Source organism: Lissotriton helveticus, chromosome 8, assembly GCF_964261635.1.
Source record: "Lissotriton helveticus chromosome 8, aLisHel1.1, whole genome shotgun sequence".
NCBI classification, from domain to species: domain Eukaryota; kingdom Metazoa; phylum Chordata; class Amphibia; order Caudata; family Salamandridae; genus Lissotriton; species Lissotriton helveticus.
Genome location: NC_136069.1, coordinates 1,261,845,963 through 1,261,860,942, shown reverse-complemented (window position 1 = coordinate 1,261,860,942; position 14,980 = coordinate 1,261,845,963). Strand labels below are relative to the sequence as shown.

The 14,980-nt window shown below is 42.1% G+C and overlaps 1 protein-coding gene across 1 annotated transcript in view; it reads left to right on the top strand.

The window, feature by feature from the left end:
- Window positions 1-312: 312 nt before the first annotated feature.
- CNGA3 (cyclic nucleotide gated channel subunit alpha 3) overlaps window positions 313-14,980 on the top strand; it is a 181,276-nt gene continuing 166,608 nt past the window's right edge. The window contains exon 1 of the mRNA XM_078658960.1: window positions 313-335. Coding sequence (XP_078515086.1) covers window positions 313-335 — 23 coding nt within the window. The remainder of the gene's footprint in view (window positions 336-14,980) is intronic.

Genomic DNA, 14,980 nt, shown 5'->3' with positions numbered 1-14,980 from the left:
ACATATCAATCTAAAACAGACACTGCAGTAAAACTAGTGGTATAGTTCTGCAATGCTATCTTGGAGTTCTAGAAATATTTAAAAAACACTCCAAGCATTGTTGCAACTCTCAGACCAAATGTGAACTAAATGATGACAGCAATGAAAGAAGTGAATTCAAATCATCAAACCAAATCTAATAAAGTTGTTTTGGTTGCACATTGTTTCTGAAATATATACAGAGAGTGCATTTAAGCTCAATCACCTCACTCCCTCAGCTAATGGTTGTTGTGTCATTAATCAATGGTTGATTGTAACTATCATTCATGATGTATGGAGTTTTTGGCTGCATTGAGGTATGTAGGTAGCATCTTAAAAGCATTGGAAATATCACTTATCCTTGTTTACTCTACAGTTTGTTACTTATAACACATTCTAGGTATTTGCTGCTCATTAGAATGAATGAATGAATGAATGAATAGGCATACTTGTAGAGTGCACAGCTACTACTAGAGTTTTGCGGCACTAGACTCAAGGCAGGCGGACCAACTTAGTGTTTGAGCAAGTGGGGTTTCAGGTGTTTTGATATCCTGGATGTTTCTCAGAGCTACCTGGAGGGCATGCCAGGATATGATTGCTAATACAAAGCAGGCCGAGCAGCCCCATTTTTTGTTTGATAGGAGGGATACACAGCAGAAAGGATAATTGAGATCTCAGGGCTCTATTAGGACAGTCAGTCTGTCCTGTGTATATTTGGGGCTAGTCCTTTAAAAATCTGCATGTGCTACAGTCAGTCCTTAACCCCTTGCATGCTCGTGACGGAACCATTCCGTCCCAAGCCACGGTGGTGCTGTGCTGGTGACGGAATGGTCCCGTCACGGCCCGGCCGCCGCGCCTGCGCTGCAGTGATTTCGCACCTGCGCGGCACGTTCTATTGAGCGGGCGGGGCCGTGACGGAACCATTCCGTCACAAGCACAGCGCCACCGTGGCTTGGGACGGAATGGTTCCGTCACGAGCATGCAAGGGGTTAAGGACTGACTGTAGCACATGCAGATTTTTAAAGGACTAGCCCCAAATATACACAGGACAGACTGACTGTCCTAATAGAGCCCTGAGATCTCAATTATCCTTTCTGCTGTGTATCCCTCCTATCAAACAAAAAATGGGGCTGCTCGGCCTGCTTTGTATTAGCGCGGCGCTGCCATGCTCGTGACGGAACCCCTCCGTCACGAGCATGGCAGCGCCGCGCGGCCCCCTCTCCCCCCTAGTGCCGCGGCGGAATTACCACCGCGGCCAAGGGGTTAAAGATAACCCCTCTTCTTCACTGGCAGCCAATGAAGCTGATTACGGTGTTGAGAAAGTGAGGTGCATTTAGGAAGGTTAAACAGAAGGAGTATGCCATGTCCTGTACCTTTTGACGTTTTAATATCAAGTAATCGGGCATACCAAGGTATAAGACGTTAGCATAGTCCAGTCTTGACAGAATCAGGGCTTGAACCAGTTTTATGGGCGACCCAGAGCAGAAGTTTCAAAAATGTCTTAAGCATCCTGAGAATCCAGTATGAGTTTGGAGTTATAGCCGTGATCTGGGGAATGAGGGGGAGTTTGGTGTCTATGAGACCACCCAGGTTGCTGGCAGTTTCAGTAAGGGGGAGAGGCAGTGTGCAGTCGACTGGTTAAGCATTGGACCAACAAGGCAGGGGGGTTTTACCAAACAGTAGAACCTCTGTTGTGTCAGGGTTGCCCTCAGCCATCTCATCATTTCCGATAGGCATGCTGCGAAGCTGGTTGATTATTCAGGCTCATTATTGTTATAGGTCAGTAACAATTGTGTGTCATCAGCATATAAGACTGACACAGATGCTAAGGGAGTCTATAGGATGTGCTAGTGATATAAAAAAACATTTAAAACGACTATGAGTGGCACTCTCTGCGAGAAAATAAAGCAATGTATAGCTGCCAAGTTTTCTGATTCCTTAAGTGTGACATTTCTGTATTTTCATGTGTTTATGTATGAAATGTGGTTGCCTTAAGTGTGACACTTTGAGTGATATTTGATGCTGAGTGTAATCAAGCGGTTTTGCCCAGTGGTAATTTGTCAAGTAAACAAGTTGAAGAGACAGCTAAGCAGGATGTTTCTAATTCCCTTGCTTGTTGTGGATGGCTCTACTGTTTTTAATTAGCTATCAGACAGTGACACCTACTGGCAACCAGCGCTGTTAGTCAAAACGGTCGAAAAGCTCTGCTGACACATGGGCAAGCTTTACATAGATAGGTACCTGAGAAGAGGGCTCTTACCCGACAAGGCCTGAGAGTGTTCCAGAACTACATTGCACCCGCTGGTAAGAGTATTCGGGCCAAGCAGATGGGGCAGCTTAACACTTGCTAACTGTAGTGTATGCGTGGCAAAATAAACCCAATACATGTATCTTTGCAGGTCCAATATAAGTAAATTAAAACATTTACATATCTGAAATTCCTCCACTTGCAGGTGGGAAATGCCATTGAATGAGAAACACTATTTACATTTTTAAGGGTTTGTGTTTTGCAGACGAGGCAGTATTTGCCAAGTGGCCTTCTCTTATGCGATTTACACTTTTTGCCAGTTCTGACTTTGCAGTCCGATTGATTACCTATTAACTGTGTCAGTTGGCTATGTGATGGTTTTAGAACCACGTCACTGCATGAGATCACATGACTTATTATTGTCAATGAATATAAACATATTTTGAAACAGTCTTGTGAATAGTGGAGAAGTGTGGCTCAGGGGTTAAAGGCGGCAGAATCGGAAGCTGAGATCGGTCCTGGACCACGGTTCAATTCCCCGCCTCGGCGGGTCTTGGGCTCAAAAATTCCACGGACTCGATAATTCTCGCTCCGGTGCCTACTCGACTCACGGGTTCACACTCTGCGACTCTGGGCAATAGCTTGCTTAATCTCCACTACGGCCCCTCGCGGCGGGATGCCTGGCTTTCACCTTGGGGATACCCTGCTGGGGTTATCTCACAGGGGAATACCAGGACGGGTTCCCAAGGCAAGCGCCTTGATGCCTTCGGGTGATACGTGCGCTATATAAATCGCAATACATACAATTGCATTAATGTGTAAGAACTGATATATCCAGGGCCACTGGAATTATGCGATGGGGCAGCAGCTGCAATTTTCACATAATTTTAGATTGGCTGCATCTGCCACATAATCCATCAATTGCCACCTAATCTGCAGCTTTTAACAAAATAAATGTAATTTCTATCTCAAACGGTTCATAAGTTACTAAAAAGGGAGCGACGTGTTGCAGCGCAGTGGAAGGTCCTTCGCCAAGCTGGACTGGTCACCTTTCTCTTCATTCTTGCTGTATTTGGATATTAAAAAGGTAGTAATGAGGTGCAACCAAAGCAAGTTTAAAAATGCTTAAATAATGAAGTTTTCCTATTACAAAATGTGCTGCATTGTGCTGCATAATTTGCCTTTTCTTGTCGCTTAATTTAAAGAACCCTGCTGCATAATTTGGCCCTCTCCTGTCGCATAATTCCAGTGGTCCTAGGTATATGCCACACTACAGTCAATGCATTTTGGCCCATCATAGGCATATCAACACAACTTAGCTGCACTTGTGTTCAGTGTGTGTACAGGCTGGTGCTAGGGACAGGCGCTCTTTAAATGGGCACCGCCGCCTGATTACACTCACCATTAAATATCACTCAAAGTGTCACACATAAGGCCATCAAATGTCATACATGAACACAATGTAAATACAGAAATGTCACACTTAAAGAATCATAAAACGTGTCAGTTATACATGGCTTGATTTTGCTCGGAAGAAAGAGTCACTCATAGTCGTTGAATGCCACTCATAATTACACTGAAAATCTGAAAATGTCACACCTAGGCAATCTGAAACCTTGGCAGCTATGGTCATAAATACCAACAAACACGTTTTGCTCCAGAGACATTTTAGGCTAAGTGTGCAAGGTAACTACATGTGACTAAAGGCGCAGTGCTCTAATCATGGGCTGTGATAGTGAAAAATATATAGCAAGCCACGACTACAACTCCCAGAATGCATCTATCATTAAACGAAGATCCAGGATTTGACATCCCTGTGGCATTAGGTCATCTGTTAACATGGCTTCGTATGCGTTTTTGTTTCCAAACTCAACTAACCCAGAGCTAGTAAAGTAAGTGAAATGCTTTATTCAAGGTAGAGCTTCAGTGAGATAGATGGTCTGATAGCTTACTGTATGGTTAAGTAATCATTATTTTAGGTTGTTTCTTTGGGTTTTGATTGGAGGGACTGCACTAGTCTTTGGCTACAAAGCTGTCAATTCGCCCTCTTTCATGATTGATAGCTTAGACAGTCACTTTTTTTGCCAGAAGCACTTTGCATAGTGGGATTAGTAATCTCTATTTTACCATTATTGGCCTTCGCTCAAAATCCCAGTATAGAAATCGATCTTTACTAAAATGCCAAGCCTGGCGTAAGATGTCACACATGCTTTGGATAACTTAAGAGCTATATTTTAACCCTGATTAGGAGGGCAATCAAAGGCGATGTTTAGCTGACCCTCTCTCATCATGAATTTGCATTAGAAATTGAACTAGGATGCTGTGCGCGCCTGAGAACTGGGCTGGTTTTAGCCCTGAATATTACGGAGGTTTTCCCAAAATCAAGAACGTGTTATTTTGTAGGACGTATTGCATTTCTTCATACCACATCTGAGTATGATTCAGTTCTAGTTTAAGAATATTCTAAATCGTGTTATAATAACTACTTAGGAAGGTGTAATTGTGTCTTAAAAAAGAAACATCAAAATAATATTTTAGATGGACAAATTGGCCTTATCTTTACTCGCTGCTTTATTTTGTCTGTAGATATTTTATGTTTCTATGTCTGCATTTGCCTCTCTGGGGCGATTGCTTTCATCAACTGTGACACGTTATCACAAGCAAGAAGGTAGTGCAGTGCTGAGAGCTCTTCTTTTGTGAGTTTCCTTCCTGCATATACATGTTCATGATGAATATTTGAAAACTGTAATTTATAAAATTCAATGATATAGTGACAGCCCGCTAAATTTCTGAAACCTGGCATGGGGCAAGTGGACATTTACAATTGAGATCTATTAAGTTGTCCGACACCAGGTCAAAGCCTACTTCTTTTCATAAGTATGTTTCTGGAGTATTTGTCACTCGTTTCTTTGGAACAGGAGTTGTAATAGATTGATCCCTTCATCTATGCAGACCTACTGCCAAATGTTAAGGTTTCTTAATTATGGCATGTCCATACTTTCAGTGAGTTTAGGAATGGCATTCAATTGTCGAATGTGTGACACTTTATATGCATTTTACTCTGGCCACTTCTTCAAGAAGCTATGTCAAAACTGCGCGTTGTTGCAGTGTTGTAAGTGTTGGAGGGTTCATCACCAAGCTGAACCATGTACTTCTGCTGGTCTTTGCTGCATGGGGACGTACACTAGTTTCACTTTAAATAGAGAGACCAGGCATTCTGGAGTTGCTCGGGCAGTCCTAGGTTTCCACCTTCTGGCAAGGCAAATTGGAGTACATTTAACGCATATCCTGATTTTCAGCGAGGGTCATCTGAACTTAGAGGGAGACACGTTTCAATGTATTCCAGTGCAGCATTGTTTAGTAACCCCTAACAGAAAGCAATTATGCCTGTAATGAAAAGGAGCAAAAATGACCTTTCAGGCGTGTTGTGTGGTTACCACAAAACTGGATTGTTCCCTAATTACCTGCTCAGAGCTTGCCTAGTGACTCATTGGCCAGGGTTGGCCCTGCCCTGGCACTAATAAACAAACATTGACAAGGGAAACATCCTTTACAACGCAACTTTTACCACGCAGTGCCTTTACAACGCAGGTTTTTCAACGCAAGTCATTACAACGAATTGCGCTGGGGGCGCTCTAGGATAGGTAATAGTTTAATTTACTATCCAACACCTTCCCTACTATCCACGGGGACTGGAGTTGGAATAGTAAATTAGACTATTCACTATCCAGCACCCCCCAACGCAAGTCGTTGTAACGACTTGCGTTGAAAAACCTCTGTTGTAAAGGCATGCGTAGTAAATGCGTTGTAACAACGTACATCCCATTGACAAAGCCTAACAGTGTAAACATTTAGCTAAAACATACACATTAACAACGACAAAAGCTCATAGCTTGGCCATTGCCGAGACCTTTTGTGGTAGCCCAAAGATGGCGGGGCCACCACCAACGAAACCAAAAAGAATGCAGGGGAGCTGCAAAGGCGTCGCAGCTCCCCACATGGGCTCAAGAAAGTGTTTTTAAAAGTACTGACCCTAACAGAAAAGTTGACCACCCCAGGAATTCTTTCAAGTTTCAAGCATTCGCTCTGCAACTAGGAGTGCAGCGCCATCTAAGTACTAAGTCTATGGCTGCAGTTACTGTGGACTAAAGGTTGTGAAAGAAATGTACATGTTGTACAGTGTCTTCTAAAGGTGAAGTGTATAGTTACATGTATATGTTATCAAAATGTGATGCCCTCTAGGGGTTCATTTTTCTAATTGTGCTTCGACTGCGGTAGTTATTTGAAAAACACAGGCACATGTGAAGTTCGTTTTGGTAAAGGCTTTGTTGGTTGAAATAATGATGTTGACAGCCACTTGTGATGAAAGTACATGTGCTTTATTGCAAGTAACGAGTTCGAATCATTCATAGTTATATTTAATTATTACCTTTACTCCTAAAATGGTGAAATGCTTTGTTGAAAAAATGGTGTTGGCAACCACTTGTGATTGGAGTACATACGCTTCATTGTCAGCAATAAGTGCTGTCATTCATGGTTTTTATTTGATCATTACATTTACTCCCAAAATGGAGATTTTGACATGTGGGTGGTGAAACTGACCCCTTTAGGGGATCAGAGGTGATTACACAATGTCATCATAAAGCATTTCCGTCAGCCTTACCTATATTTGTAAATTACGGCATAGTATTATGTAGTGTGTGTGTAATAAATGTACTTTTCCTTTTTCAAAAAAAAAATCTCAAACTGGACAATCATTTATTGAATGTTATTTCTGCGTGCCAGCGAATAGTGATTATTAGCCCACACCACCTCCCTTAAGTAGTCCTAGGACTGCTCTGCTCCGCTACACTGAGACAGTCAAGTGCTACAGTGGGTATTTTAGTTGTCAATGGGGGAGGCATACATGGATCCATTTACATTTCCAGGCCACACAATTAATGGCCCGTTCCCTTACAAAACAAACTTTGTAATATACTACATGTAGCTGCATATGAAGGAAAAATGTAATGGTAGGTTACATTCTCAGCAGCTGAAGAAGGTAAGTGTACACAAACGTAATAATCTTTAGCATCTAATGCATGGGTATATTCTTGAACGAATCTAGAATAAACGTTGGACGTAAAATCTCTGTTTGAAGCATCTGTAAATGAAGCCTTTAACTTTCTCTCATCTAGTGTATGAGAGTTGATGAAGGTGCAGGAGTAGATTTAGGTATTTCTGTCTCTAATGTAAAATTTATACTAACTAAAAGAACTACACATGCTAACATAGCAACTATGAAGGTGGCAACAATTACTAGTCTACAGTTAGTCTTGGTAAGAAACACATGTTTGTCTACAGTCAGACTTTTAGTAGAATAAAGCAGCAGGCAGATTTAATATTCTATGTTGGCTTCTACTTGTGCAAATTGAGCAAAACCTTCGATGGTTAACTTCCAAGTATTTCATTCAGCTTATATACTATACTCTTTGTGAGGCATCCCTAGCTCTACTCCATGTTCTTGGAAATCTTTATCCCTACTATTCTACAGCAACCTTGGCCTTAGGGAATACTTCATAATTCCTTTTCTTTGTCTTTGTTCGAAATTAGTTGCCATGTTCGTTTTTCACATTCTTTTATAGTTCAATTTAGACACAGCTCTTTATTTGTAGAATCAGATCTCGACTGATTAAATCAATTAGAAATAATGAAGTCTTATTTTGTAGTATTGGCTCAACAGTTTAAATCAAATGGTGTCTCAGACTGTTCAAGTGGTTCTGATTTCAGTAATTTGGAATGTGTTCTGTTACGTTTTGCAAGTTCTCAGTGTAATAGGTCCACCTGGGTGCTGAATACTTATGACATGGTACTCTTGCTCTCTTGGATCTCCTTTGTGTCTGTTGTTCTTCCTGTGTGTTGCTTATACCACTAGATTCTGTTTCTTCGATGGTGGTTTGTGGTATGCATTCAACTGACACACTAGATTTCAATTGTCTCCTACTACTTTGCTATTCCAGTCACAATTGAAATCCTCCTTTCCTCAGACTTGTTCCCTCACCAGGATCGTTCAGTGGTTAGGGTGGCAATCCAACGGTTCCCCTATTTTCAGTTCTCAGGTCTTCATCTTCAGAGGAAACTTCCACACCACTTGGTGAGATTTTAGGAACTTGGACAGGTGAAGAATATTGATGAACGTCACCCCCCCTCTGGCCCCAGGATGTGTGGACACAGGAGATCTCGAAATTGGATCAAATGTCACGACTTCATCACTGCAGAAACATCACTCTTTGAGTGTGAGAGGCATGCACCAATTAGGTATGCCAGTGCACTTCTCAGCAGTGTTGGTGACTAAAATCACCTGGTAGGACCCTTTCACCTTGGGTCCAGGCAGGATTTTAGAACATGTTTTTGACAAGTAACGTGGGTTTTTTACAAGGACGCAGTCACCAGGGTTAAAGCCATGACACAGCTCCTGTCTTGAAGTGGCAGTGACAGCTCCAACCTGGTGAGACAGAACGCACCACATCAGCTAACCCCTTGCAATTGTCAAGTGTCATCTGTGATATTTGCAAGCGCCTTTACGGGCACAGCCGGCAATCACAAAGCACATCCCATAAGTATTTCATTAGGCGATAATCCTGATCTTAGGTTGAGAGGGCTTCAGAGACTTATCAATAATAATGGCAAAGCATCTGGCCATTTCAGGGATGTAGATGTATAGACTTTCAGTGTCCCTTTTCGCTGTTCAACTATACCTGAAGCTTCAGGACAATAGCTACAATGTAGTCCCTGTTCCACTTGAAGTGCCACACATAATATTCTAAGGACCTGTTGCTAAAGTGGGTGCTTTGGTCTGACTCCAGAGAAACAGAAATCTGAACTTTGATAAGGGTTCGTTTAGCAGCAATTTGGTTACAGTGAGGCTGTCATTTTTCCATGTTGGGTAGGTTGCCACTAATCGGTAGAAAATGCACACTATAACAAGGATATATCTCAGCCCATTACAAACAGGCATTTTGATGAAATCCAATTATCATCCTGTTAAAGGGTCCTCCTGATCTTCTGATGTGGCTCAGTGGTATATGGACACATCTATGGCATAGTTTATCGGTTGAAACTCTAAATCCGGGATTAAACCAGTTCTGCCTAAATAATTTCACCATTCCATCCCTTCCGCTGTGGGCAGAGCCATGATATTGTCATGGGAAATAACCAGCGTTACAGCGACGCAGGTCTTCCATCAGCTGAAACTCAAATGTCATTGGTAGTTTTTACACATCCTGCTCAGACCCATCCTTGCTGTTTTGTCTCTGAAACCTCTTCCTGTAACCTTTTGATTTCTTCCCATGTATCAGCTACTGACAACAGCATTGAAAAGGTGGTATTCTCATCAGATTAATTTGGATATTCTCTGTTAAATGAGGATGCCACAATAGCACCATACCAAGCAGCTTCATTGGCATATCTGTTTCCAATAGTAACATCAATCAAGTGACTTATAAAGCATGACTACTTACCCTTAATGGTCTCAAGGCAATGGGGTGGAGGGCTGCTAGTCTGCCGAAGGCACTGTGGTTCAGTCAAAGAGCCAGGTTTTTAAGTCCTTCCTGAATTGAGGCAGTGACGGTGATTGCCTGACGTGGAGAGGTCTTTGCTGCAAGGCAGGAGAATGTTCCTCCAGCCTTGGTCTTGTGTATATGTTGGTTCCCCAGCGGTATACAGCGCCAGGACACCACGTAACGAGGTAACAGTGCGCTTTACAAGTATACATACATTACATTACATTACATATGTGGGGCGGTGGCCAGGGGCAATTGAGCACATCGGAGGTCTCTGGTGGCTGCGTGGAATGCAAGGTGGTAGTTAAGGTTAATCGCAGGTCCTGCATCATATAGGGCTTTGTACGCATGTGTGAGGAGCTTAAAGGTGATTGTTTTGTTGACTGGGAACCAGTGGAGGTCTCTCAGGTGGCCGGTGATATGGCTGCAGCAGGGGATATTGAGGATGAGTCTGGCGGAGGCATTCTGAATGTTCTGCAGTTTTTAATAATACATACATACATACATACATACAAACATACATAATTTAGCCTTCTCTGAGCTGCATATTTAACTACTGCAATCTCTTGTGGCATTTGTAATGCTTCCAGCAACCTAATCACATATTTCCCACTCCGAATCAGTGATCCAGGTGAAGTCATAAATCCCCCTTGTGACCATAACTGTCCAAAGTCATGGACCATACCAAAGCCATACTAACTCTCTGTGAATATAGTCACTAGCAATTGAGCTGAAAGATAGAAGGCTTGTGTAAGAGTGAGAAACTTAGCCGCTTTTGCAGAGGTAAGACTTCAAAGGCAGGAGGTCTCCGCCACTTCCTGAATTGTTCAACAGCATAGGCTGCTCTCAAAGTCCCCTAATTGTCTCTCAGATATAAGCTGTCTACAAAAAATACATCATCAGCTCATCAAGGAGTTCATCCTTAATGTCAAGTCTTGGCTTGGTGCATAAATCAGTTACATTAAGACAGCCATGCTCATCCTCTTCTTTATCATTTTCATTTTCTGCCAATGGTAACAATGTATCTGGATTGAGACCAGTTACAACAACGTAACAATCATTATAATAAGCATACACTGTCTCTTTAGCTTCCTGAGTAGTTCTATAGTCTTTAACCAATCAATGTCTCTCACTGGAACTTTTCCTTTCAAAAAGGTGACCACCACATCGTACGTTGTCATCACAGTAGGTGAAGGTGCACAGGTATGTGAATCTCTTAGTGGCTTTGTATGTGGCCATCGTACAGCTTTCTTACATTCAGCCCATAAATCAAACAGTATCACAATATCAAAGATGGTGTTAAAATCTGTCCACAAACCCTTAAACATTTTCACAAACCTGTCAACCCATGTGTCCCACTGGGAAGGATTCTCTCTCAGTTTTTTGGGAAGTTGTTTGTGAATGTTGCAAAATCACCTCTGCTCCATGCTCCACCTGGTGTCTCTCTCATAGGAAACGTTAGAGCCTCATATTCATCTAGGGGTACTGGTAGTGACTTGCCATTTACTTCTGCAGTATATGATTGATTCTTTTTCTTCCTATGTTTCTTGGCCCATTTTCTCTCCAATCTGTCAAAATCACTCAATTTCCAAAATGCACCTCACCAATTAAGTAATGTGCAATCTTATTCCTGTGGATCACATGGTCACAATTACTTCATCCTCTAACTGTGCCCTGAAACTTTTCTCTAAAGGAATACTCTTAGTGAGGTCTACCTCATATTTACCATCCAATTCTGTCAATTGTCCATGTGTGTTAGTGGCACATCTTGTGATACCCTTACTCAGGTATACCAGCTCATTCTCCTGATATTGATTCAAATGTGAAATATATAGACATCCCCTAAAAATCTCCTCCAATTCCACCTTTATATTTGGTACATCAAGAGGACTCACTCATTCTTGACTAGTAAGGGATCTTTTTCTACCTCCTGTTCCTTTATTGCCAGGTGTTTCCTCAAACCAATGGGGGAAATGGTCCTGCCTGTCCCTGTCCAATTAGGCTTATTAAAACAATCCTTCTATCTTTTTTTTTTCTTTAAATATTTTTTATTGGAAATTTCTGGTGCTTTAAAAAGAGACACATACAATTCATTATTCAAAAAATAAATATTAGCACAATCCAAACAGTTACAATATTAGTCAAAGAGTAAAACACATAGCAGATGATAAAAGCAATTTAAGACAAGGTATACTGTACCCAGAGATTACATTCTTGCCTCCCTCCAATCCGTGAGTGGAGCCCAAATACGTCTTCCCAGCTCTCGCATTTTTTTTCCCTTCTGTTCATGAAGGCAGGACTCTATATTATGTATGCCCAATAGTCTGGAAAGCCACATTTGGAATGAGGGGGCGATGGTATCTTTCCACCCTGACGAAATTAAGATCCGAAGTACCGCGACTGAGAAAAAAACCAAGGCTTCCTCATCTTTCCCAAATTTCAACTTATAGTCTATACCCAATAACATCAAGGTAGGGGATAGATCGATCTTATGACCTAGCAGCCCCTCCCAGAATTTCCCTATCTCATCCTTAATTGTAGCTAGTGAGCTACAATGGAAGAACATGTGTAGTGAATCTGCTTGTCCAGCATTACATCTAGGGCAACTATCGTCCTCCCTGACCCCCCAAGTAAATAGCTTTGCAGGTGTATAGTACAGGTTAAACACTGTTTTATAATGCTGGGCTCTCAGGTTTGAAGACCGAAATATTTTCTTATTCAAGCTTAGGGCAAGATCCAAATCTACATCGGGGTTGCCCAATTTATTTGCCAAGGCGGATTCAGTCTTCTCCAGATCATCTTGGATTCCCATCATAAAGAGATTATAGACTATTTTTATCTTCTTACACCCTTTAGCTAATAAATCCAACAGAGGGTAATCGACCGGAGGTCGCAATTTAGGCCTCAGTGCCTTCAGGGTACGTACGATTTGACCGTACACAAGCCAATGGTTAGATGGAATACCGAACTTGCATTGCAGGGCATCAAATCTTGCTATCTCATCACCTTCCATGATATCTCCTAAAGTCTTAATTCCGAGCCCTTTCTAAACATGAAGATTCCCATCTGCACCCAATTGAGAAAAAAGGCTAGAGTTACATAGAAGAAGGTGTGTATTTACCTTCGGAATCTTGAGGAACTTTAGGGTAGCCTTCCAGACTCTCCATGCCCCTTCCAGAGTCTTGAGTCGGGCCCTCTTATAGTATCTGCGATCAACTTCACAGAACAATAAACCTATTGCCTTTCTCCCCAGCAGAAGCTCAAAGATAGAAGGGGGGATTCGCCTCAGACTGAAACAGAACTAACATTTGTGTGAGTAGGCAGGTCCAGCCAGGGCTCTGTTCGACGCCCTGGGTGCCTCGGGGGGTGGGGGGGCTGGGGGGGGTATGGGCTTGATCCTGCTCGACGCAGAGAAGGCTTTTGACCGGGTTGTCTGGAATTATTTGTGGGGCATCCTGGTAGGTAGAGGTTTTGGGGATAACATTATCAGGGCCCTCAAAGCTATGTATAGAGAACCTGTAGCACGAGTGGTGGTCATGGGAGAGAGATCAGATAAGATTGCTATCAAGAGAGGCACGCGTCAAGGATGCCCCTGCTCCCTGATCCTTTTCTCCCTCTATATCGACCCTCTTATTCAGAAAATATTAGGGTGTCCCAGGATAAGCCCTGTGATATTAAATGGTCTCGTAAACAAAATTTTGGCATATGCAGATGACCTGGCGGTCATCACCACTGACCCTCAACAGGCGATGGTAGCTCTGGCTCAAATGCAAAGGATTTCAATAATCGATCAGGGTATCTACTGAATGAAACAAAAACACAGATAATCTGCACTAAAAACATGGTTGAATCCGACCCTAGATTTGTTGACTCTGCAATTTATTTAGGGGTGAGAATTGATGCCTTAACTGATAAAATTGTGGATGAAAATTATCTCCCACTTATTAAATCTATAGAAACAGAATTGAAAAGAATAGATGTGCTTCATCTCTCTCTGATTGGGAGGGTAAATGCGGTAAAGATGACAATGTTTCCTAAAGTGATGTACTTGTTTTGGGCCATACCTTTACTGATCGAAGAGAAAATAATTAAAAGATTGGAATCTACATTTATAAGATTTATCTGGCAGTATTGCAAGGTTCGGCTTTCCACTAACTATATGTCACTTTCTTGGGAAAGGGGTGGGATGGCTCTTCCAAATTTAAGATTATAACAATCCTTCTATCTTAATGTTTGAACATTCTGGGGTGGGGTCCAGGCAACAATCTGTAAGTTTTGCGATGTTGAAATAAACCCTCCTACAGCTCCTGGAACACCATGATTCAGTGAACTATTGATTGGTGCAGTTGCAACAGGAATTGCTAATGTCTGAGCTGACAGGACTTGTGACACTGGTGCAGGAAGAGTCACAATTGAAGCTGCAACACCTGGGGCAATTACAATAGTGGCTACTTTAGCAGGTGCAGTAGTAATCAAGAGTGTCGGAGGTGGTCCCAAAATCAGAATTATAGTCAGGTCAACAGGTGCTGTAGCCACTGTACCAATAGTGGTTGGAATACCTTCTGAGCCCGATGTTGGAGCTACATATGGTGTGTGGACATTAGGACAACAAACCATCTAAAATGTCATTCCCCGAATCAGTATCAGTTTTCCTTGCGGACTCCTCATCTTTATTTCCATGCTTTTGATTCTTTTTAGGTCTTTCTTGTCATCATTGCTGGGTACATTCTAGCTCCCTCAACTACACATTTCCTCCACCTTTGTTGTTCTTCATCCTAGTTAATACCTGCATAATTACTCACTGCTCTCTTTGCTCTCTTTTGGTGCCTTTCTTTCTCTTTCATAGGATCTACTCGCTCCCAAGCATTTAATGCTGCTTACTGTGTAGATCTAGTAGGCAGCTTCATTTCATATAGTTTTTCCTCCTAAATTTTCAATATTTTTTTAAATAAACGCACCATTATGTAGAAACGTTAATGCTTCATCATTTTCAGTTATCTTGGGCCATTGATGAAGCCACAAACATGTATGAAGTCCTACATTTGTTGCCATGTAAGGACCCGGCGTACCTTCTGGTGGAACCTCCTTGCCGTCTCAAGCAGCGACTTGCATATTACCTCTCATTAAATATTTAAGGGCCTTAAAGCATTTAGTAATTACAGTAATGCAACAA